Raw genomic sequence first — 22800 nt, 5'->3', positions numbered from 1 at the left:
TCGCGTAATCTGATGAAAATATGCACCGTATTTCCCAAAGTATTCGTTTCATGCGATAACACAATTTTCAAACGCCTTTACAAACGATCTCAAATAATAAAACTAAACAAAGATAATCTCATTACCTTATTCCCATGCGAGCTTAGAACTAGTAAACGAGTGATATCAGACTAGAATACAAACAAATGCATTCATGATTTACGCTGAAAAGATATAAAAACACAACGCATCCATTTTTAATAACCGGTATTCTTTATCAACTCACTCATTTGCATCCGTTTGGTTGAAGAGAACGGCTGACTTGGAAATAAAATATGTGCACCTCCTATTTAACTTGACATAAAAAAAAAACGGTGATGGTAATACGTATAATGAAAGCGAAGATTTTTAGTGACAAACATATTACTTCATTTTGAAAGTTTCAATATTCCTCAAAATGGTGCACAAAATTCAAATTGAAGAAAAGATTCCGTCTGTGAGCAAATTTAGATCAGTCCTGTCACAGGTATTTTTTTTTTATTAAAACTATATTCACTACAGCTTAGAATGATAATAATGTCAAAAGCAGAACAGAAACTGTATTAAACATCCTTAATGAATTCAAATTAAAAAAGTCTAGTCAAAACCACCCATTGTACTCTAGTGTTAGAATTTCTCTAAAGTTATTTATTTTATTTCTTTTATCACAACGAAACAGTGAACAAGCAAGACATAAACCTCAGGTCTTAAGGTGGGTGGCGGCTGTCACGTTGTGATATACATGTATTGGCTCGGGTAACCACTTAACACCGGACGGGCCGTGAGAACAATAATAAATAATTAAAAGAAAAGTCATTAACAAAAGTATTAGTAAATTCGAGTTTTACTGTTTATTTAAACATCAGATACAGGCACTAGATCAACAGTTTTCTGAGCGTGCTGCAAACATGCAGACAGATTTTTGTCACATAAATGCCAAACATACCGAAAAGTGTGTTTTCAAAGTTATATTTAAAAAAAATTAAAAAAAACTAACAAAATACGCTTTTATAGTAAATCCAACTAAAAAATAGAAAATTAATTTTAATAAATTTGAATTAAAAATAGCGTAAGAAAAAAATATTTTATTGTAAAAAAGCGTGGGGTGCTTTTCAGGATATTATCAAAATAACCTTTCTACTCATATCTGTTCATAAAATATTTATAACTACTGATACCATGCACTACACGCTTTTTTTACAATAAAATCATTTTTTCTTACACTATTTTTAATTCAAATTTATTTTTCATTTTTTTTTAAATATTGAATTGTCATCAGTCCTTAATAAGTATACCCAATTTGGAGTTAAACCGACGTTTTGAAGGGGGTCAAAATCATGTTCAAAGATTCCGTTACATACTAACTTACATACGTCTGAAGCTAATAAAAGCGTATTAAAAAAGTCTAATTTATTGTAGTTTAAATAATCGTCGTTTATTTTCAGCTAATAGCATGTATGTCTCCAAACTTACTTCTGTTGGATCTTGGTATGGCCGTAAGCTTCCCAACCATAGCTTTACCGGCTTTGCTGAATGCCACAGAAGGATTGTCGCTGACGCAAATAGAGGCTTCATGGTTTGGTAAGTTCAAAACGTATGAAATCTATACCTTAGAAAACGAGGCTTCGTGGCGAAGATTTGTAACAGTATTGATATACTATTAATAATAATAATATTAGTAATAATAATTAATAATTAAGAACAAATCACGCACGTTCATCCTACCCCGATTTAGGATTCCGTTAGTTATGGGTACTAGAGACTGATAAACATACTTATATATGTTTATACATACACATATATAGATGATAAATACCCAGACAGAACGCTTTTTTTTGTTCCTACCTCGTTATATCGTTGGTAGCCTAAGGGGCTACTTCAACTTCACGCGGATCGGTAGGTGAGCGCACGGGCTCAATCTGAGAGAATTGCTATGACTAGCCCCAACAAGAGCAGTACTTCGCTGAATCTACTACTGGCTAGGAATCGCGACCCACTGAGAAGATCTGGCGAGAAACTCAATGGGTTGTGTCTATGGGCTAGTTCGCACGTCGAACTCTTCCTTGAAGAGTCTAAAAGCACCGAGAGTGGGTCCGGGATATCCGACAAGACATGTTTTGGGTGATGGCAGCCTTACTTTGTCCCGTCACCTGCGTCGGATATGTAGTCACCGGAACAAAGCGCAAACAAGCCTATTCATCACACGAATGTTTGTCTGATGAATGGGAATCGAACCCACGACCCTCGGCATAACCGTCTGGGCTGCTAACTACCACACCACCGAGTCCGTCAATTAGTTTGTAGCATTCACAAGTGGCTATTGGCTAGTGGCTTTGCATTATTTTTTTGTTTCTCTAATAATGTAACTTGTAAAAATAATGTAACTGGAGCCTTGAGATATAAGGTCTATTCTAATTCTAATTCTAATTCTAAGGTCTCAAGTATAGTTACAACGGCTGCCCCGCCCTTCAAAGCGAAACGCATTACTGCTTCAGGGCAGAAATAGGCAGGGTGGTGGTACCCACCCACGTGGACTCACAAGAGGTCCTACCACCAGTTTTATTGCGGCCTATTTACTTTTTGCTCTATCTGCAACGGATGCATCGTTTTGAAACCTTTGCAGTTCAGCCCACTGAGTTTCTCGCCGGATCTTCTCAGTGGGTTGCCTTTCCGATCCAGTGGTAGATTCTGAGAAGCACTGCTCTTGCTAGGGCCAGTGTTAGCAACACTCCGGTTTGAGCCCCGTGAGCTCACCTACATGTTAGGGCGAAGCTGAAATAGCCTCTCAAGGCTGTCGCATAGGTATGATCACAAAAAATTGCAGTTTATTAATAGCGCATCAATGATAGTCTTTCTCTTTTTCCCCAGTATCAATGCCAATTGCTCATTTTGTATACCCATTGCACCCCACGCTTTTTTACAATAAAATAATTTTTCCTTACACTATTTTTAATTGAAATTTATTAAAATTTATTTTCTATTTTTTAGTTGGATTTTCTATAAAAGCGTATTTTTTTAGTCTTTTTAAACTATTATTTATTTAGCTTTACTCGTTATTGAAAAAAATAAGACACTGGAAAACATTATTTGATAGTGTAGTTTAGTCTTAATACAATCTTGTAAAGCTCCGATAACTCATTATAAATAAGACCGTTAAACTTACTTTAATGTACATGAGCTAAATACATAATTCGACGCTTGAAAGGCTAACGTGACTAAGCGACAATAGCTGCTTTGTACATAAATGATAGGCAATAACCACATTCGATGCGCAAAAAATATATATTTCTAGGTCTATTAAAATCATTTCAATCGTACAGCTAGATTCGTTAAAATAGAATTTTTTTCAGGTATTTCAACTTTAAATTAGTCTACTGTAAAGTTTACGCATTGTCGCTTAGTCACGTTTGCCTTTCAAGCGTCGATGTAGATATATTGTTAAATGCGATGCGTATTTTAAAAACATTCATGGCTTAATCGATATGGGCAATTATTGGTTTCAAATGAGATATTAATTATTTTCATTAGATACAGTAATATTGTATTTTTTTTGCGGTAAGCTACGTTATAGCTCAGATAACACAAAGAACGCGTCATCTACTGACTAAATTGCGCCTAATGGGAAGCGGTACGCAAAAACATCTACGTCGAGTGACCATATCGAAGGGAAAGGTTTTTTTTTATTGCCCTTGTAGGCAGACGAGCATACGGCCCACCTGATGGTGAGTGGTTACCGTCGCCCATGGACTTCAGCAATGCCAGGGCCAGAGCCAAGCCGCTGCCTACCGAAAATTGTTATTATTATTATTATTGGTTATTTGTTTTAAGCGACTTTTTTGCAACATTACCGGAGTACGAGTTAAAGTGTAGATTTTCGAAAAATATCATAACAAGAAACTTATAATAACAAGAGTATCGTCATAACAAGAAACTTCGTCAGCTATTTGAAGTACTTAATTAAAGTTCAATTAAAAATATCGAACTGTTAATACTCTTATTTTTTTTTTCCTACCTAAGCTGATGGTCTTGAGAGACCATATCAGCGTCACCGGTGTAGGTGAAGTCACGGGGCTCAAACCTGACGTTATTGCTAACACGAACCCTTTTTTTTAACGCTGTGGAATCCATTTACTGATACCCGGTCGAGGGGGGTAAGAGACCGGGTTATTTTGGACTCCGGCGCCTCCAGAGAAGAACAGGGAGAAGAAGAAGACAGGGGTCCTCCTCTTCTCCCAATTCCTGCCGGGAGACTACGCTTTGAGAAAGGCGCGCGAGGCACTGCACGGCGTCAGCCACGCAAGAGCTACCCCGCAAAATCGACTACCGACTAAACCCCATCGAGCCCCCACTCCGACTCCACGAAACCCACGGTACCGCACAGTGCGCGCCGAAGGCTCGCCGTCGCCGGTACCCATTCTGATAATAGGACGGCACTCCATCCCCGGGAAAATCCCGCAGGACGTCGTCTCGGAGACACACTGTGAGCGGTGCACAGGAGCCACCTTGCGCCGCCTCACCACCGGACCGACAGCCGAGTACCGGACACCCCCGCACCCGGCACCCGATAGCCCCTACGGGAGATGAACGAGAGCTTCGCGCCCGTGCCGCCCACTCCGCCTTCTTCGCTGAGAAGCTGAAGAAGGATCCCACTCCCTTTCGCGCTCCTCAGCTAACACGAACCCTAGCAAAAGTCGTGCTTTGCAGAATCTACCACCGGATCGGAAACGCGACCCACTGATCAGATCCAGCGAGAAACTCACTGGCCTGTGTCTGTGGGTTAATTTACTCGCCGAGCCCTTCGTCGCAAGCGACGGATTCGATGAGAAAGATGACCGGTTTTGATACTAATACTAAATAAAACACACCTTTAATTAATAAATAAATGTCGCGTATTAAGCGGAATGTCGCTTTTCACTCCTCTATATAGCTTAAGAAATATCCTAAACCTTCAGTTTCTTAGTATGAATCTATGAAACTTAAAATCCTATGATATTAGAAGACGTAGTTACAGATGCGTTTTAGAATTAAGTTTCACCTTGTTGCTCGTATGAGTTACGAGCCTAAACGAACACTAAGTATATTGTAGCGTTATTATTCATTCTACAGAACTAGCCAGGATCTAATGTAAAGAATTTACGAAGAATTTTCATCTTTATTCATTCATTTCTGCACTTTAATTATTTACATAAATTCTCCCAGGTTGAGCCCGTAAGCTAACCCCATCCGCGAGAACCTGTAATAACCCCTTATGCTATCAGCGAATAAGTAAAGAAAAATTAAGTGCCATAATATAACGTATGAGTCGACTATTATCAAAGGCGGCAATCTGACTTTTGGACAATGATTGGTAAATCAGAAAAACGAATTATTGACTTTGTATTCCATTGGCAGTCACAAAACTCTTCGGAACGACATCTTAGATAAATAACAGGTTAACTATTAACCTTTATTTAATGCAGGTTTTGAACCGTATTCTTTGAAGGAGACGATTATATTCAAATAAATCTGTATTGACATATCAATAAAAATTTTTTGTCCAAATGTACAGATTGCCGCCTTTGATAATAGACGACTCGTATATAACTACAAATATAAAATAAGTTACAATAATTATACTAAATAGCTCCTTTAAGAAGTTTAAGTAAAGTTAGTTAAATAAACAATTTCATATCTCTTCTGGTGAATTTATGTATGTATTTTTTTTCTGTCACTAAAGCAATAAATTGAAATCTTGTCAATAACAACAACACGTTAGAATTACTTTTAAAACTGGTTAGACGACCTTACTAGTGTCAAGTGGTCACTGGACTTCATAGACATCAGCAACCACCGTGAGACATTAGTTCGAAGTCTTAGTTCTATATTACAACGGATGTTCCAACCAACACCGGAACGCATTACTGCTTCGCGGCAAAAATAAACGGGAGGGTGGCGCTTACCCGTACGAGCTCACAAGAGGGTGTCTACCACCAGTAATGATTGAGCCTGCAGTCATATTTTGGGTTATCACTGAGTCTCCATCAAAACCAGTTCAATATACACTGCAACCTTAATATAACGAACCTCAATATAACGACGTCCTCGATTTAACAAATTCTTTTGTTATCCTCTTGAATTTTCCATAAGAGTCAATGTAAAATATACCTTTACATTGCGAAGATTTCTTGCGAACAACTTCTTTATAACAAATTTTCAAAAAATATATATGTAAATACAGCTAATTCTAACGAATTTTGTCAACCCAAAACCTTTATCAATATGACCCTTAATCCTTAATTGACAGGCTTAAGAAAAATTGTTACCTACCTAATTGTTTTTAAATAGAAAAACATTACGGTAATTTGATAAAAATGTGTTATCATTTATTAGTAGAACAACGCTATAACAAGATGAGTACGTAATGTTGGGGTAAATAAAACAATTTTTTTTACCTCTTTATAACAAATGGTAGACCAACCTAATCTTAATATAACAAACCTCAGTTTACCGAATTACTTGATATAACGAATATTTACTTGTTCCGATTTGTTATATTGAAGTTGCATTGTATTTCATCATTTGTTTTGGCGTAAGAACCGGTTGTGACGTGACGATCCGGTCAATGTGACGTAAGGAATGAGATTCCTCAAATTCAGTAAATGGCAGTGAAAGTTTCTTCGACGATTTTCTAGAAAGATTTCTTTCAAAACTGTGAACTGTTGAGTAGTAATATGGACTCGCGCGTACTTATCTTAGAAAAAGAGGGTATCGTAGACTGGTGTCACAAATTCGCACACAATTCAGTTAAGCCAATGTGCTTACATAATAAAACGTATTACTATGTAACTAGGTTTAATTCGGAATAGAAACCAACTATCATATAGTAATTCAATCTTCTAAGATTAGATACGTCGTTCATCATTCTCGTGTGAAGTGTTCACGCGTATGCGTATCTCATTTTCTTATAATTTCTTCTAGTTATTAGTATCGCATTAGAAATATTGCCATTTATAACAATAATTTTATCCTCCTCCGTCCGTATGCAATATTTTTCAGTAACAAATAATTAATACATCTAAAATGAAATAGATTTTACAAACCCGTTATTTTCTTTTTCAGGTAGCATTTCATATCTTGCTCAACCTTTTGGGGCTCTGCTATCTGGTCCACTTGTAGACTACTTTGGAAGGAAAAAAGCAAACTTTTTGGTTAATATACCTCATTTAATAGCTTGGATCTTGATGTATTTTGCCTGGAATGTACCGATTTTATTTATAGCAAATACTCTGTTAGGGATTGGAACCGGGATAATGGAAGCACCAATAAATTCTTATGTTGGGGAAATTAGGTAAGCAATCAAATACCCATTTGAAATTATAATTATACATAAAAAAGTATAAGTAACCGAAATGAAAATTACCGTTGGGCCTATTCTGAGAAAAGGCTTATACGCTATAGTGAGTCCGACTTTAGTTTGCAAATTGTGAAGTTGCTTTGTTAATATAATTCAGTTTGCGGCTAGGGGCGCTGTTCCAACTGCATACAAATTTGAGTTAACTTTTACGCTATCGAGAACGTTAACAAACTCGCACTAAGCACACTGAACACATGTTGAGCACCTGTTTTTTTTTAATTTGTGGCTATTTGTGGAATTGAATCATCATTCGATATGAATACACCTGGGGTCTTGACCTTTAGGCCATGGATATTTCACCTTATTTGCGCTCTATAATTTAACCCAAAAGGATAGTTTAGACCTCATCTTACTTAGTTCTACTTACATATTGCTATTATATGTAGTAATGATACTTTAGATATTGAGTGTTCCACCTCATACCTTAGATTCTTTAAAAACATATGATCAAAAACTTTTGAAGATATGTCTTATTTAAAGTATTGTTACGCGCTAGGGCTGGGGATAAATTAAAACTTCGACCGAAACATTAATTAAAACTTAATTTAATTATTAAGATTCATCAGGTACTTGTATCGCAATTCACTTCTTTCGCTTCATCGCTTCAGGTGATCCGTTTGCTATTTTGCTTCTAATAGAACTGATTACTAACTGCTTGTCGACGACACTACATGTTTGCAATTTTCCAGAACTTTTCCGATAGTATTAGTAGTTTCCATATTCATTTTCGCTATATGACAACAGATGGCGTTACTTGTAGCACCATAACACTTCTCGAACACTCCCGATAATACTAGTTGTTTTGATAAGTATTTGAGCTATAGCTTCTGCTAAGTATTTGATGACAGATCTCGTACCGGCATAACATTATTATTATGTTTTTTATTTCTTAAAGTCTAAATGCAAAGTGCTCAGCTAATTAAAATAGTTATCATTTTTATAATACAAAATCCTCTAATCCTTTATTGTTTCTTGAAATTTCATCACAAATGATATCAAAACTATTCAGGTCAATGTCAATAAAATATCTTCGTATTATTATATTTACCTGATTTCTTATCTTGAACTGTCGAAACTACAAGTGCTATACATTAAAATACTATACGTAAACTACTTTTGCACTTGTCGATTTATCAATTTAATTTTGTATTCCAAAAATTATTTAATCGGTATGCAGAAAAAAATTACTTAAAACGGCTCTTATCAACATTTATTTTCCTTTGGAATCTAAATTTTATTGAATATCAAATATTTTTATATTAGCTTTGCTATGCTCCAAATTAGACCCCCACCATAAAATATCCGTCTATTATTCAATTTAGATATTTTGACATACATAAGTTAGGTAAGAAGAAACTAAAAGACATGAAATGAATAAATGATTATTTAACTGTCGAATTCACAATCCGCACTATTTAAATTACTAGATTGGCAGACATGATCTCGGAATCCCACCACCTTACATTGCGGCTCTATCACCTTTTAAACTGGAATTTAAAATAGCTTCGCGACAAAAATATGCTGGATTGTGTTACTCTTACACATATCGCACAATACTATCAGTAAAATCTGGGAAATTCTCTGTCAAATAGTGACATCAATAGCAAAAAGGTTTTACATCTAACATTAAGGAAAATATATATGATGTTATACATTACTTTAACCGACTTCAAAAAAGGAGGAGGTTCTCAGTTTGACTTTTTTTTATAAATATTAGTTCCCCAAATTTTTTCTAGATTCTAGAAATCTTTTCCCAGATTCGGATTATTCTTTTTTTATTTAAAATCTGATGCTTCTAATGTTTTTCCATTTCAATATTATCAAGATCATTTTGAATTATCCGTAATAATTCATATAATAATATGGGTGTATGTATGTATAATTATTATACATATTATACTATCATACTAATTATCATATTATATAGTTTATTTTATTGAAGTCGGTTTTCTTTTTTGTTGTTTTGTATTAATCATAATTAATCATTTGTCAGTTTAATCATCATCATGTTAATTATAATTAATTAATCATAATCGTACTAATTAATTTTGTATTTCGTTTCGTAATCAAAAAACGATACAACTATGCCAGAGTCTTTTTAAACAACTACATCCATTAAACGCAAATCTTCATTTAAAATTTTCAGTGAACCCACGATGCGTGGAGCCCTATGCACCGTCACCCAAATATTCACGTCCATAGGAATATTGGTAATGTATTTTCTGGGAACAATAGTAGATTGGCGACAAGCGGCAATAATATGTCTAGGAGTACCACTTCTTTCCATGCTATTAGTTTTACTTGTAAGTATTATACATATTTATTAATTGTTATTTAAATATAGTCTTGCGATTTCTATTTGGGATTCAAATATAGAACATATGTTCAAGAGACGGAATACTACTGTTAAAATAAATAAACCTTTTTTTTCTGTTTCTTTTGACCAAATCAAGGTAACAATAAAGTAAACTACAACATTGCTAATAAAGATACTGTAGTATGCAAATAATTCTCTAAATCTTAGTCTCGAATACAGTAACAGTAAAAGTTTAATAGTCTTCTTAAGGATTACGGTTTATGACAATGATGTACATTTTTGGAAGACATTATAAATCGCCTTAAATATGCGTAGAGATACACAAGTGCCATCCAATGATAATTTTCATTTTAACGAAATATGAATAGAAGAATCTTTTTGGTATATGAAAATCTAAATTTTCCTGTGAATGCGTTTAATAGTAAAGTGGAAATAATAGAACCAAAAACGGATTAAATAAAAGAAACAAACAAATGATGAAATATAAAAGGTCCACTATAAATTGGACACATAATCCAAGGAAGGTGGGTTAAAGTAGGTAAAGCAAGCAGCCGGTTGTAAAACTCATGCCAAATTCCTATGATGCATGATAAAGAGGATATGTGGCGTCGACCCTACATAATGGGGATAAAGGGAAAGAAGAAGACTTATAATTTAAATGCTGACTTGACTCACAATATTGCGTAATAAAGATACTAGTTTAATTTTTAAGGTACCCGAAACTCCTGTCTGGCTACTGTTCAAAGGGCGAGAAAAAGAAGCATTAAAATCTTTGTGCTACCTTCGAGGGTGGACAACTGTTGACAATGTAAAGGACGAATATGATAAATTAGCAGTTTACGCGAAGAGTTTGCAAAACTGCGAAATCTGTCTAGCCACTGATGACGTTAAAAATGAGCAATGTGACCACGTTCGAATGAATCCAATAAAAAGGTATGCACTTAAAATATAAAATCTTCCAAAGAAAACATATTGTATTTAAAACGCCAAACTAAATACACATTCTCAATATTTTTGTAGAAATTTCAACCTGTTTGCACTTTTTTTTTTTATTGCTTAGATTGCTGTACGTGCTCACAGTCCACCTGGTGTTAAGTGGTTACTAGAGCCCATAGACATCTACGACGTAAATGCACCACCCACCTTGAGATATAAGTTCTAAGGTCTCAGTATAGTTACAACGGCTGCCCCACCCTTCAAACCGAAATGCATTACTGCTTCACATCAGAAATAGGTGGGGTGGTGATACTTACCCGTGCGGACTCACAAGAGGTCCTACCACCAGTAAACCAGTTTAATATTGACTTTATTTTTAGATACATCTTAAAAATCAAATGCGTAATGTTTTGCAAAGAGACTCTAAGGCCATTAACATTGGTAATTCTATATTTTATGTTCTACACTATGAGTGGACTCATACCTATTAGACCTAATATGGTCAATGTATGTGGAGCCTTCGGGATGGTGGACAATGGAAAGAAGATAGTGGTAAGATATTACATACAAGTTAAAAAGTTATTTCATTTAATATATAGAGGTCGGAATATTTCAAGGTTTTATTACTATTTCGACAAAATGCAACATCACTTCCTCCTATTGAAGATTTGAAGATTTTGACGTAACACTTAACCCATAGCATCGACCCGTTGAGTTTCTAGCTGGAATGTTTTAGCGGGTTGCGAACCCCATGTGGTGTTAAGATGAAAGCAGCAATTCTTGAGCTGCTAGGCTTTTTTCGGAGGCGCTCAGGCATTTGTTAGGAAACCTTCTCCTCCAGCTTAGTTCTTGAATTCACCCACCAGTCCAGGCTAAGTAAAATTCCGGACTAATCGCAATTCTTCCATACCAGAATAAGTATTAAATTAAATCTGTTTTACCCACAGCTAATGATCGGTGTTATAACTGTAATCATGGGCGTCATAGTCATCGGTATCATCAAGATGACCGGTAAACGAAAATTGATTATACTAGCGCTTCTCGGCACTGGTATTTCCAGTACTGGACTAAGTATATACGCAAGATTACACGTGCCTGATTCGGTGTCTTCATACGATCCTGCCACATTTCCTGTAGAAAAAAGCTACATACCTCAGGCGCTATTGTATTCCTTGGCGGTGTTTACTGGGCTCTGTATACCTTGGGTGCTGCTTGGAGAAATGTTCCCTTTTAAGTACGTTAATCACCTGATATTTTATATAAATTTAATTCTTGATTTTGTTTTACTTTTTTCAAATCATAAAATAAATGAGCAAATAAGTAGGAATGTTTTAGTGAAAATGATGATAATTACATATTTTCTCACTCCTGCTAGAGAAAGAATGAAGTCGTCGTGGCCTAAAAGATAAGACGTCCGGTGCATTCGTGTTGAGCGATGTACCTGTGTTCGAATCCCAGGCGGGTACCAATTTTTCTAATGAATTACGTACTCAATAAATGTTCACGATTGACTTCCATGGTGAAGGAATAACATCGTATAATAAAAGTGAAACCCGCAAAATTATAATTTGCGTAATTACTGGTGGTAGGACCTCTTGTGAATCCGCGCGGGTAGATACCACCGCCCTGCCTATTTCTGCCGTGAAGCAGTAATGCGTTTCGGTTTGAAGGGTGGGGCAGCCGTTGTAACTATACTGAGATCTTAGAACTTATATCTCAAGGTGGGGGGCGCATTTACGTTGTAGATGTCCATGGGCTCCAGTAACCACTTAACACCAGGTGGGCTGTGAGCTCGTCCACACCTCTAAGATATAAAAAAAAGACTATTTTTATCTGGTCGTACAAGTAAATAGTACTATCCTACCTAATTCTGCCTCGAATGCATGCTCGAAGGCATGCTCGTTGCTATATGTATTAACTCCGTTAGCCTCTTAGCACCAAATGTTTATTTACTTATGTAATATGAAATGATAAATAAAAAAATACGCTTTTATAGAAAATCCAACAAAAAAATAAAATATAAATTTGAATTAAAAATAGTGTAAGGAAATACGATTTTATGGTAAAAAAGCATGGTCACATTTCCTTTCATAAGTAAACAATCGAAAGAAAGATATGAACTTATACATTCCAGGAGTCGTGCCTCAGCTCAAGGATTCGCTGCTGCCTGGAGTTACGTGGTGACGTTCTTGGGATCAAAAACGTTAATCGATTTGGAGAATTCGCTTAAACTGTGGGGAACTTTTGCCGTTTACGCAGTTTTCGCATTTGTTGGCACAATATATTTATATTTCTTCATGCCTGAAACTGAAGGGAAGACGCTTCAAGACATCGAAGATTATTATAAAGGAGAATTGAGAATATTCGCGAACGATCCTTTCATAAATTACTTTAAGAGATTCAAGAGAAAACAGTCTGTCTCTTAGACCTGCATTTATATACTTAGTCTAACATATTATTTAACTTAATCGTATTAATAATAAAAAGTTTTAATAAGCCTTTTTGTTTAATCTATCGAATATTCACTGCATCAAATTATAATGTGTTTAAGGCAAACCTATTTCTAAGACAAACTATTTCACCGAACATGGAGTGATATATAACTTTTTTGAAATATACATTTCAATGTGAGAAAAAGACGATTTAAATTAAAATTGTGAATTCTTCTTCTTTACTATATCGTATAACGAAAGCGCATCCTTATTTTGACAAACTTTGTAAGATCACTTTTCATGGCGATTAAATCGGCAATGTACCTCCCAAAAATATTTGAAGTTGACCTACCTTCTATTCCATTTCCTAACTTAAATTATAAATTATTGGAGAAAATAAAATAGTAAAATTACATCAAAATTAGTATAAAAAGCTTTATTCGTATTTAAATACATTGTATTTACATCAAGATGGTAATTTATCTTCAATAGACTATCAATCATGGTTATTCTGTGGGGTCTTCAATTTTAGCCATAAACAGAGGTAAGCTTAGAGCAGTGTCCCATAGTACGGCTAAGAAGGGTCTGTTCGCTTTAAAGACTACTGCAGGATCATCGAAAGACAACGCTACAACACCGAAAGATGTTGCAGCCGCTGCAGAACCCCCCTTTTCATCAATGGATAGTACTGCCGAATGCACAGCGGACGAAACTTGCGGAGAAAACTCTCTAAAGGTTCCTAAGCCGAATAGCTCTGCGCGATTACTAAACATGTTTGATATTCCCATCTGAAAATAAAAAAAACTCTATATAAATGTGAATACACGCGTAGTTCGTTTCCAAATGATTCTTGTCCACCTGATGGTTGTCTGGAAGAGATCGCTCTTAGCGATAAGACCGCCAATTGTACTTTTTTTGTTTTTCATGTATCGCACTATTTATTTGTTTTTTGGTGTACAATAAAGAATACTCTCTCTCTCTCTCAATACACGCGAAAATATGGTAGAAGCCTTTATTACTAATCGAACCCGTAAAAATTATAATCTTCGTAATTACGTAGGGTAGGGTAGGTGGTAGGGCGTGGTTGTGAGCTCGCATGAGTAGGTACCACTCCCTATATGTCTCCACCGTGAAGCAGTACTGCGTTTCAGATTGAAGAATGGGGCAGCTGTTGTACTATATAACTGAGACTTAAAACTCAATCTCAAGATGGGTGGGGCCGGTTACGTTGTTGATGTCTATGGGCCCTCGTGTGTCAGAGAGGAGGAGGCGGGTAGAGGAGGCTTTTACCCGAAGGGGTCCGTACAGAAATAATGTAAATAATATTCAACAATAAATTAATATAAGAAACTAACTTTTAAATCCATTAATGTATGTTCAGTTTTTTTTATTGCTTAAATGGGTGGACGAGCTCACAGCCCACCTGGTGTTAAGTGGTTACTGGAGCCAATAGACATCTACAACGTAAATGCGCCATCCACCTTGAGATATAAGTTCTAAGATCTCAGCTTAAACAGTGCAACGGCTGCCCCGCCCTTCAAACCGAAACACATTACTGCTTCACGGCAGAAATAGGCGGGTTGGTGGTACCAACCCGTGCGGACTCACAAGAGGTCCTACCACCAGTATATTGTAATTGTAACTAAGTATTAATTATTTTTGCATGGAATAAAGAAAACTTTATTATTATTAATATTATTATGGGCCCTGGTAAGCACCGGGTGAGCCTCGTCACCACCAGGAGCTCGTCCACTTGTCCAGTCTAGTTTAGTCTTTAATACCTCTTTTAGTACTACTTAGAGCTAATATCGACTTTAATGTTCATTTTCTTATAGGTGACCGACGACTAAAATGTTATTCTTTTGAATAATTTACTAATCTACTATCTTGAAGTATGGCTGGCTTGTTTTTCCGACTTGGGTTTTCATTTTTATAACAAGAGGATTTCAGATATTGAATAGAAGAATATTGAATATTGAATACAGATATTGAATTGAAAAGAAAAGAAGCAGATATTGAATAGCCTTTAATGAAAAATTAAAACAATCAAAGAAAATTGAAAGAAAATTCGGAAATAACAAAATGAAAATAAAATATTTAGAGATTAACCCGTAAAAATAGCATTAAGGAATATGTATGTCTCACGAATATCGAAGCAAATACAAAAAAAACAGGCATTAATAAAGTATCACAACAAATGATCAACTCACCCTATTGAATACCGGCACTAAATCAGTATCCCCCTTTACTGTAAATTTAGGCAATTCCAGTTCAACGTCCATTGCTGTGAAGTTTTGGTAAGCGATAAGTTGTTCCGCTGTTAATCTAGAAATCAGTGTGTCGATGTCAGACTGTTCATGCGGTAAAACAACCAAAAGCGAATATTGGTCTTTCTGAAATTTCAAATAGACATAATAAGTCAATATAAATAAATCAAGTAGCCTTCGCGGGAAGGCTGGCAGATGCGAAACATTGATATTATGTATTTTGTAAGCATAAAACGATAGTTTACGAGAGGAAATTAATTTGGCATAATGAAAAATAAAATAAAAATATTAAAAAAACAGACCACACTCGATGTTGAAAACCCAACAAAATGGTATAAAACCTTTTTTATTGTTGTCGTTGTGGTTTTTGACATTACATTTGAATTTGAATTAGAATTTTGGAATGTCATAGTTTTGTAATTCTCTTTTCATCCGTGCTATTGTACGCGATTTATAAAATTTCTAAAATATAAAAATTTTATACGTGCAATCCTCGCGAGTTTATTTAACAAGTTCCTTGCCATAATATTATTACATAAATTGGTCCGTTACGGCCGAAGAAAAAGGAATTCTATAAAGATAGTAAACACGCCGAGGCGAAGCCGGCGAGCAATATTGAAAGAGCGAAAACCTAATAAATAAATAAATTATATCGGCAAGCCAGGAAGCAATGATAGATAGATTCCTATCAGCCAATATTCGTGTGCTCCGCTTTAGAAAAATTTTATACAATATTAAATGTAGATCGAGAAATAAGATCTACATAGTTTTATAATTAAGATAATTAATTCTCATTGTGGTTCCTCGGGGCTCCGAAAACCGCTTGTTATCTAGTATGCGGCGAGCGATTCTGTGCCACTAAATAAAATACATAATTATGAATATAACACAATAAATTATCTAAAAAAAAATATTACTTCGAACGGCAAGGAGACAACTTTCGCGTTGGTGATGGGATCCAAGCCCGTTCTGAAGTAGCGTCTCGTTCTCATGAATGGTGCCGTTTTCTGTATTCCACCCTTTAAAAGGAATGGTTGCGGTACAGTTGATTCCGTTCTAAACGGGATCTGCCATAATCCTTTAAAGTAAACCACGTTGACGAGAACCAGCTGCGAGCTCTGGCTAATGGCATCTGAAAACATGGGAAAGCAAATAATTTTACGAATATTTGTATATTCATCATTTCTCTATAATATTAAAAGCGTTTGTGCCTTCGTTTCTTAGATCATATTTGTGCGCTCACACGTTCCTTCCTAACCCAATTTAACTGGCGGTATGCGACTCCGTTCAATAAATAGGTGTACTTTACGTATTTAGAGACATTCACACTGCAACGTGGAAAATTAGAGCTATAGTCTATAACGGATGGCAATCTATAGTAATATACTTAGTCTGGCCATAAATACTGTTTGTTACAATTAAAAATAAACAAAATATTACATTTGAATTTGGAATCTGTCATTTTTATATGATTGATCATTGGGTTTTCTCATTTTGGCACCAATATATTGTACAATATTTTGCGATATTAAAATGGAGTGGGGTGATAAAGAGAACCGAATCGCTGTGATTGCATTACACAATGTAGGTATGGAGCCAAATGCAATTTTTAAAACTATCCATACGCTTGGTATTCGTAAAATGTTTATGTACCTGGCTTTTAATAGGTGCAATGAGACCTCTGCTTGTGACAGAAAAAGATCTGGCCGTCCACGTAGTGTTCGTACGAAAAAGGTGGTCAAAGCAGTAAAGGAAAGAATTCGAAGAAATCCTGTCCGAAAGCAAAAGATTTTATCTCGGGAGATGAAGATAGCACCTAGAACCATGTCGCGTATTTTAAAAGATCACTTAGGATTTGCAGCCTATAAAAGACGTACTGGTCATTTCTTAACTGATAATTTAAAAGAGAATAGGGTGGTAAAATCGAAACAACTACTGAAGCGGTACGCAAAGGGAGATCATAGAAAAATTTTGTTTACGGATGAGAATTTTTTTACAATTGAGCAACATTTTAACAATCAAAATGACCGTATTTATGCTCAAAGCTCTAAGGAAGCTTCCCAATTAGTCGACAGAGTGCAACGTGGGCACTATCCGACTTCAGTGATGGTTTGGAGGGTATTAGCTATGAAGGAGTGACTAAGCCATACGTTTGTGAAAAAGGTATCAAAATATCGGCACAAGTGTATCAAGATACCATTCTTGAGAAGGCAGTGAAGCCCCTTAACAACATCATGTTCAATAATCAAGAATGGTCCTTCCAGGAAGACTCGGCGCCAGGTCATAAAGCTCGGTCTACGCAGTCTTGGTTGGAAACGAACGTTTCGGACTTTATCAGAGCTGAAGACTGGCCGTCGTCTAGTCCCGATCTTAATCCGTTGGATTATGATTTATGGTCAGTTTTAGAGAGTACGGCTTGCTCTAAACGCCATGATAATTTGGAGTCCCTAAAACAATCCGTACGATTGGCAGTGAAATTTTTTCCCATGGAAAGAGTGCGTGCTTCTATTGATAACTGGCCTCAACGTTTAAAGGACTGTATTGCAGCCAATGGAGACCACTTCGAATAAGCTTTTTATACTTTAAATTGTTTTATATTTATGTATTAAACTAACACACTGTAAAAGTAATGTTATTTGCAATACAATTTTCTTTTTCCTTTGTAACAGTATTTATGGCCAGACTAAGTAGGTACATACAATAAACAGTAACAGTAACGGTTTTTTTTTCATTTCCTTACCTTGTGATAATAAATTTTCTATTTTACCATTCGTCATTGCGCCTACCCAGTTATTGATGCTCTGTATGGCCACATCGGGTCTTCCAAAATTCATGAGCGTTACATCACTTCCGAAATCGCTTTTTGCAATTCTCTCAAAATCACGATTGAGGTTGAACGTTTCGGCCACAAATATGTTATTCAACGTTTTAAGTATATTCTGAGATTTACGTTTCTGTAAATCATATTATAAAAATTACGTAAACATATTATATGTTACGGAGTATAAAAACTGTTTTTTTTTGCTTAGATGTGTGGACGAGCTGGGCTGTGTCACCTGGTGTTAAGTGGTTACTGGAGCCCATAGAGATCTACAACGTAAATGCCACCATCCATCTTGAGATATAAGTTCTAAGGTCTCAAGTATAATTACAACGGCTGTCCCACCCTTCAAACCGAAAAACAATACTGTTTCACGGCAGAAATAGGCAGGGTGGTGGTTTAAAACTAAAACAATACCCATAAATAGTAGATGGAACCGACAATTAACTGAAGGAAATTACAGATTTCCAAGCTAATCGGTCATCTTGTTCTTCTTCTTCGTAGTTTTCTCATTACCGAGGATCGCAATCACACGTATTTAAGTATTTCCATGAAAGTCGGTCTGCTGCGAGATAAATCGCCTGTTGAATGCTGCCCCTAACTGTCCTCCTTATAGTATCCGACCATTCACTTGGTTTCTTACCTTTGGCTAACCGCCACTTAACCAAGAATGAGAAGCTTATGACTATGCCTTAGAGACTGCAAGATCTTTTTTTTTGATGTCTCAAAGTCAATGAAAATGGTGTTCAAAAATACATACACACGTTAATACACATTCAAACGTTATATACAAACAAAAATACACACATACGAAGCTAATAAAAGCGTGTCAAAAGAAATAATAACCTTGAACAACTCCTATTTTGTTACTCCCTTTGCCCATATTAACAATATTCTCACTTGCTATTCCTATCTAACTCATAGGGGGGAAAAGGTTAAAATGGAACTCACTTGTACGTTTTCCATGACATTCCTAAATACATCTGAAGTCTTTAATGGTGCTAGTTGCAAAGCTGCACTGATCTGATCCAAAGTGGATCCTGTAGCGCCTTGTTGAAGAAGAGCCAATAATGTCGTGATGGAGAATGGAGATACCACCATGTTACCTGGCTGACTGCTTGTTATTTGCTGAAAATAGCAATTAGCAATAGTGATTATAAAGTAATTCATACATTACTTAGAAATAGTTTTAAGACTAACCATTTTTACTATTTAGTGGATCGTATTAAAAGAAAAAAATCCATGGGCCTACGAGTAAGAAGTCCAATGTACTCCGGGATTTTACTACTAATTTACCGGGATTAAATTGAGCAAGTAATTTTTAGAGACACATTTACATTACATTTATTCAAGAAAGTCCCGAAATGATGATGTACTGTTATTTGTGTGCTAAATGCAGTAAAAATTCAATTTTAGAATTTTTAATAATATCACCTAATATTATCACGATCTTGGCCATTTTTAAAACGAAGTTACTGGAACGACCATTTTTAGAATTTCGACCTCTTATCTCAATGTAGGTGGTGTTATTCGTGTTATGGCGTCTATCGACTCCATTAATCGATTAATTAAGAGCAGCCATCTTTCTTTTTTAAATTCAAAATCATCTAATCGAATCCAATCGTATAAACTTTAATTTGCCCTGCTCTAACTTTGATTTAAACAAAAAGATGTTTACCTTAAATATATTTATTCCAAAATGTGTTATAGCATAATCGACACTATCGATCTCGGGTCGTGTTACTTGCGTTTGAAAAAACGTATCTGTCATCTTTTTAGCTGGTGTGCCGGACTTTTGAGGAACGATTTTGATGGTTTCTTGGTTATAAGTTTGTATTGACGGTTGAATTATAGCATTGTTTGCATAAGGACTATATTGCGGAGCTCCGAAATTGGGGTTAATAATCGGTATTTTTGTTCCAATCGTCAATCCATTTAAATTAGATAATTCCTTTTGGATATTAATAGAGCCACTAGGTCGGTTGTCGTCAAAATAAATTTGATCTGAATTGATTGTGGGATCGTATTTGGGATATTGATTCTGTGTCCGGAAGCTGCTTTGTGAATCCGCGCTTAACACGAAACAGCATACAGTGAGACCTGAAATTTTCAACATGTTGAAAAACCTTATTAAAGCTCACAAAACACCCCGAATAATCAAAAGTTGATTCAAAGTAAATAGTAGTTACGCTGTAGTTAAGTCGTGATCCTCCTTGCGTCGATAATCTTCAATGCTGAAGGTCGTGACCTCATGAGATTTTCTTGGGAAAATACACATGGTGGGATTCTGCATTCTTTTACGGCAGTGCTTTTGGAAGAAATTTATTTCTTCGAAGTGCTAAGTCGTGATATAGACCATAAATGTAGGATTAAAAAATGAATACAGTTATCAGTGGCTGGAGCCCTAAAACTGCCTTTAAATCATGGCTTATTACTATTCTGAATACTGCATAGTAGTACCTATTCCTTCTTTATAATAAACACAGAAAAACAAGAAGTACCAAATATCGAGAGATAATAATTATACATTCAAAGAAGACGAGAAAAACCTAAACACTAAAGTATCAAAAACAGTCAAAATAGAAAGAGCTAACCGTGGCGCATCATAAAATCCGGAGAGACCGCCTCCGTCACAAATGATTATCTTTATTAATTATGAAAAAGGTACCGCATGTGAAAAAGTTTCATTCGTCACTAATAAAATACGAGATTGTTAACTAAAAATTGTATAATAATACTAAATGAAATATTGAAGTTACAACAGGGCACAACACTTGCTGCTCCAATCTCACTAATTGCACGCATCCAATAGAATTAGCGGTAGGCAGCGGCTTGGCTCTGCCCCTGGCATTGCTGAAGTCCATGGGCGACGGTAACCACTCACCATCAGGTGGGCCGTATGCCCGTCTGCCTACAAAGGCAATAAAAAAAAAAAAAAAAAAAAGAATCTAATAGAGAAAAAGCAAGAGATAGAATTAAAGAAGAAGGGAGAGAATTTGGAATGAAAAGGGCTTAGTGGTTTTTTTCTGTGCGTGACGATAATTACAAGTCAACTCCTACCGTAAACTGCGCGACGTTTCGCACCGAAAGACGTTTTGAGAAAATCGCGCTTACTACTCTACTCTTTACACTCATTGTAAGATAATACAAATCAGCTGATGCGTGGAGTCATCGACCTCGTAAAACGCGGGTAACGTTCGTCAACTGCATTCGCTTTCCATTACTATTTCATGAAGTATGAACTTCCTAAAATAACAAGTTTTTTTATAGCTTAGATAGGTGGACGTGTTCACAGCCCACCTGGTGTTAAGTGGTTACTGGAGCCCATTGACATCTACAACGTAAATGCGCCACCCACGGTGAGATATAAGTTCTAAGGTCTCAGTATAGTTACAACGGCTGCCCCACCCTTCAAACCGAAACGCATTACTGCTTCATGACAGAAATAGGCAGGGTGGTGGTACCTACCCGTACGAACTCACAAGAGGTCCTACCACCAGTAATTACACAAATTGTAATTTTGCGGATTTGATTTTTTTTTAATTGAAACCAAAACTAAGATTATAAGTAATTATGTTTTTATTGTGTTTATTGACTTTTTTATGTTTTACTAATTGGTTTGGCAACCTTAATTAAAACTACTAACTCTATGTCCTTCATTTTTTTAAGTAAAAACTCACATTCAGTGCAAACACCCAATGACTTTTATACATTTTGCATAACAAATTGACGCAAAACTCACATGTAACCACGCAAGAATTGAAAATACTCACTAATAAACACTTTCATGATGAAATTTACACTTGTTTTATTCACACTGGTGTTTTTTTTCTTTTGCTTCTTCAAATTTCACTTTAAATTCTACAAAATCAATATAAATATCAAGTTGACATGTGAAGTAATACGTTTTAACATCACTCAGTCTGTCGGGCGAATGACTCAAGCCATCTCAAGCAATTTGCCAGTCTGAGAGGAAAAAGATAATACTATAGGCTCACAAACAGTACCGTAGTACAACCAAATTGAAGCTTTTTGTCTGGCACATATGACTCATTTTAGTGTGAAGAGCTTGTTCCAACTATTTCGAATCGTAAATAGCATTGGTTTTTCCTATGCTGGGACCACGGGAACTGGTTTACTTAATTTTACTCAATGATTGAGTAAAAATTAGGATGCACTTCCATGAGAGACAATAGCATAAGATTTTATAAGTCTTTCACGCAAAACAATAATTTAAAAAAATTGACCATAAATGACGGAAATTGAGGGTGGGCGAATGATTTCTTATACCTACCCTATATTTCTTAAACCTAATACCGTATATCCAGTTTGTTGTTAATGTCAATATTTATTGCTATGATATTGATTAATATATTTGTTTTTAAAATGAATTAAATTAATATCATATCAAATGTCTCTTGATAACAACTGTAGCGTTCACGGAGATCAGTCGAGCTGTAAACAAACCAGATCGTACAGTTCAAATGATTATCTTTAATTCATTAAAATATTATAAAATTTACATTTTTTTTTCTTCATTGCTTACATATCTCCTATCTCGTTATACAGAATACAACAAAGCGAAGATTGCTCTGTCTTAATCTAAGCGGAAAAGA

The 22800-nt window shown here is 35.6% G+C and overlaps 2 protein-coding genes across 3 annotated transcripts; one reads left to right on the top strand and one right to left on the bottom strand.

Moving 5' to 3' along the window:
* The first annotated feature begins 240 nt into the window (after positions 1 to 240).
* LOC114251426 (facilitated trehalose transporter Tret1) lies at positions 241 to 13161 on the top strand. The gene is made up of 8 exons (XM_028185677.2): positions 241 to 505; positions 1464 to 1599; positions 7117 to 7345; positions 9558 to 9714; positions 10441 to 10661; positions 11045 to 11216; positions 11612 to 11898; positions 12799 to 13161. Exons 1-8 carry the CDS (start codon positions 437 to 439, stop codon positions 13088 to 13090), a joined length of 1563 nt encoding a protein of 520 aa, XP_028041478.2. The 5' UTR covers positions 241 to 436; the 3' UTR covers positions 13091 to 13161.
* A 345-nt stretch (positions 13162 to 13506) lies between these two features.
* Positions 13507 to 22130, bottom strand: serpin-12 (serine protease inhibitor 12). 2 transcript variants are annotated; one of them, XM_028185679.2, is made up of 7 exons: positions 21958 to 22130; positions 19863 to 20284; positions 19136 to 19312; positions 18104 to 18317; positions 16281 to 16495; positions 15307 to 15489; positions 13507 to 13884 (listed from the first exon to the last, which is right to left on the bottom strand). In XM_028185679.2, the coding sequence occupies exons 1-7, from the start codon at positions 21971 to 21973 to the stop codon at positions 13603 to 13605; spliced, it is 1509 nt and encodes a 502-aa protein (XP_028041480.2). In that variant the 5' UTR covers positions 21974 to 22130; the 3' UTR covers positions 13507 to 13602. The 2 variants fall into 2 exon arrangements, with proteins under 2 accessions (XP_028041480.2, XP_089584666.1); XM_089728540.1 differs by lacking the exon at positions 21958 to 22130 and adding an exon at positions 20374 to 20392.
* Between the last annotated feature and the right edge of the window lie 670 nt (positions 22131 to 22800).

The sequence above is a fragment of the Bombyx mandarina genome, chromosome 07 (assembly GCF_030267445.1).
Source record: "Bombyx mandarina strain Sakado chromosome 07, ASM3026744v2".
Taxonomy (NCBI): Eukaryota; Metazoa; Arthropoda; class Insecta; order Lepidoptera; family Bombycidae; genus Bombyx; species Bombyx mandarina.
The sequence above is the reverse complement of the archived record's forward strand: the minus strand, read 5'-3'. Positions and strand labels throughout refer to the sequence as shown.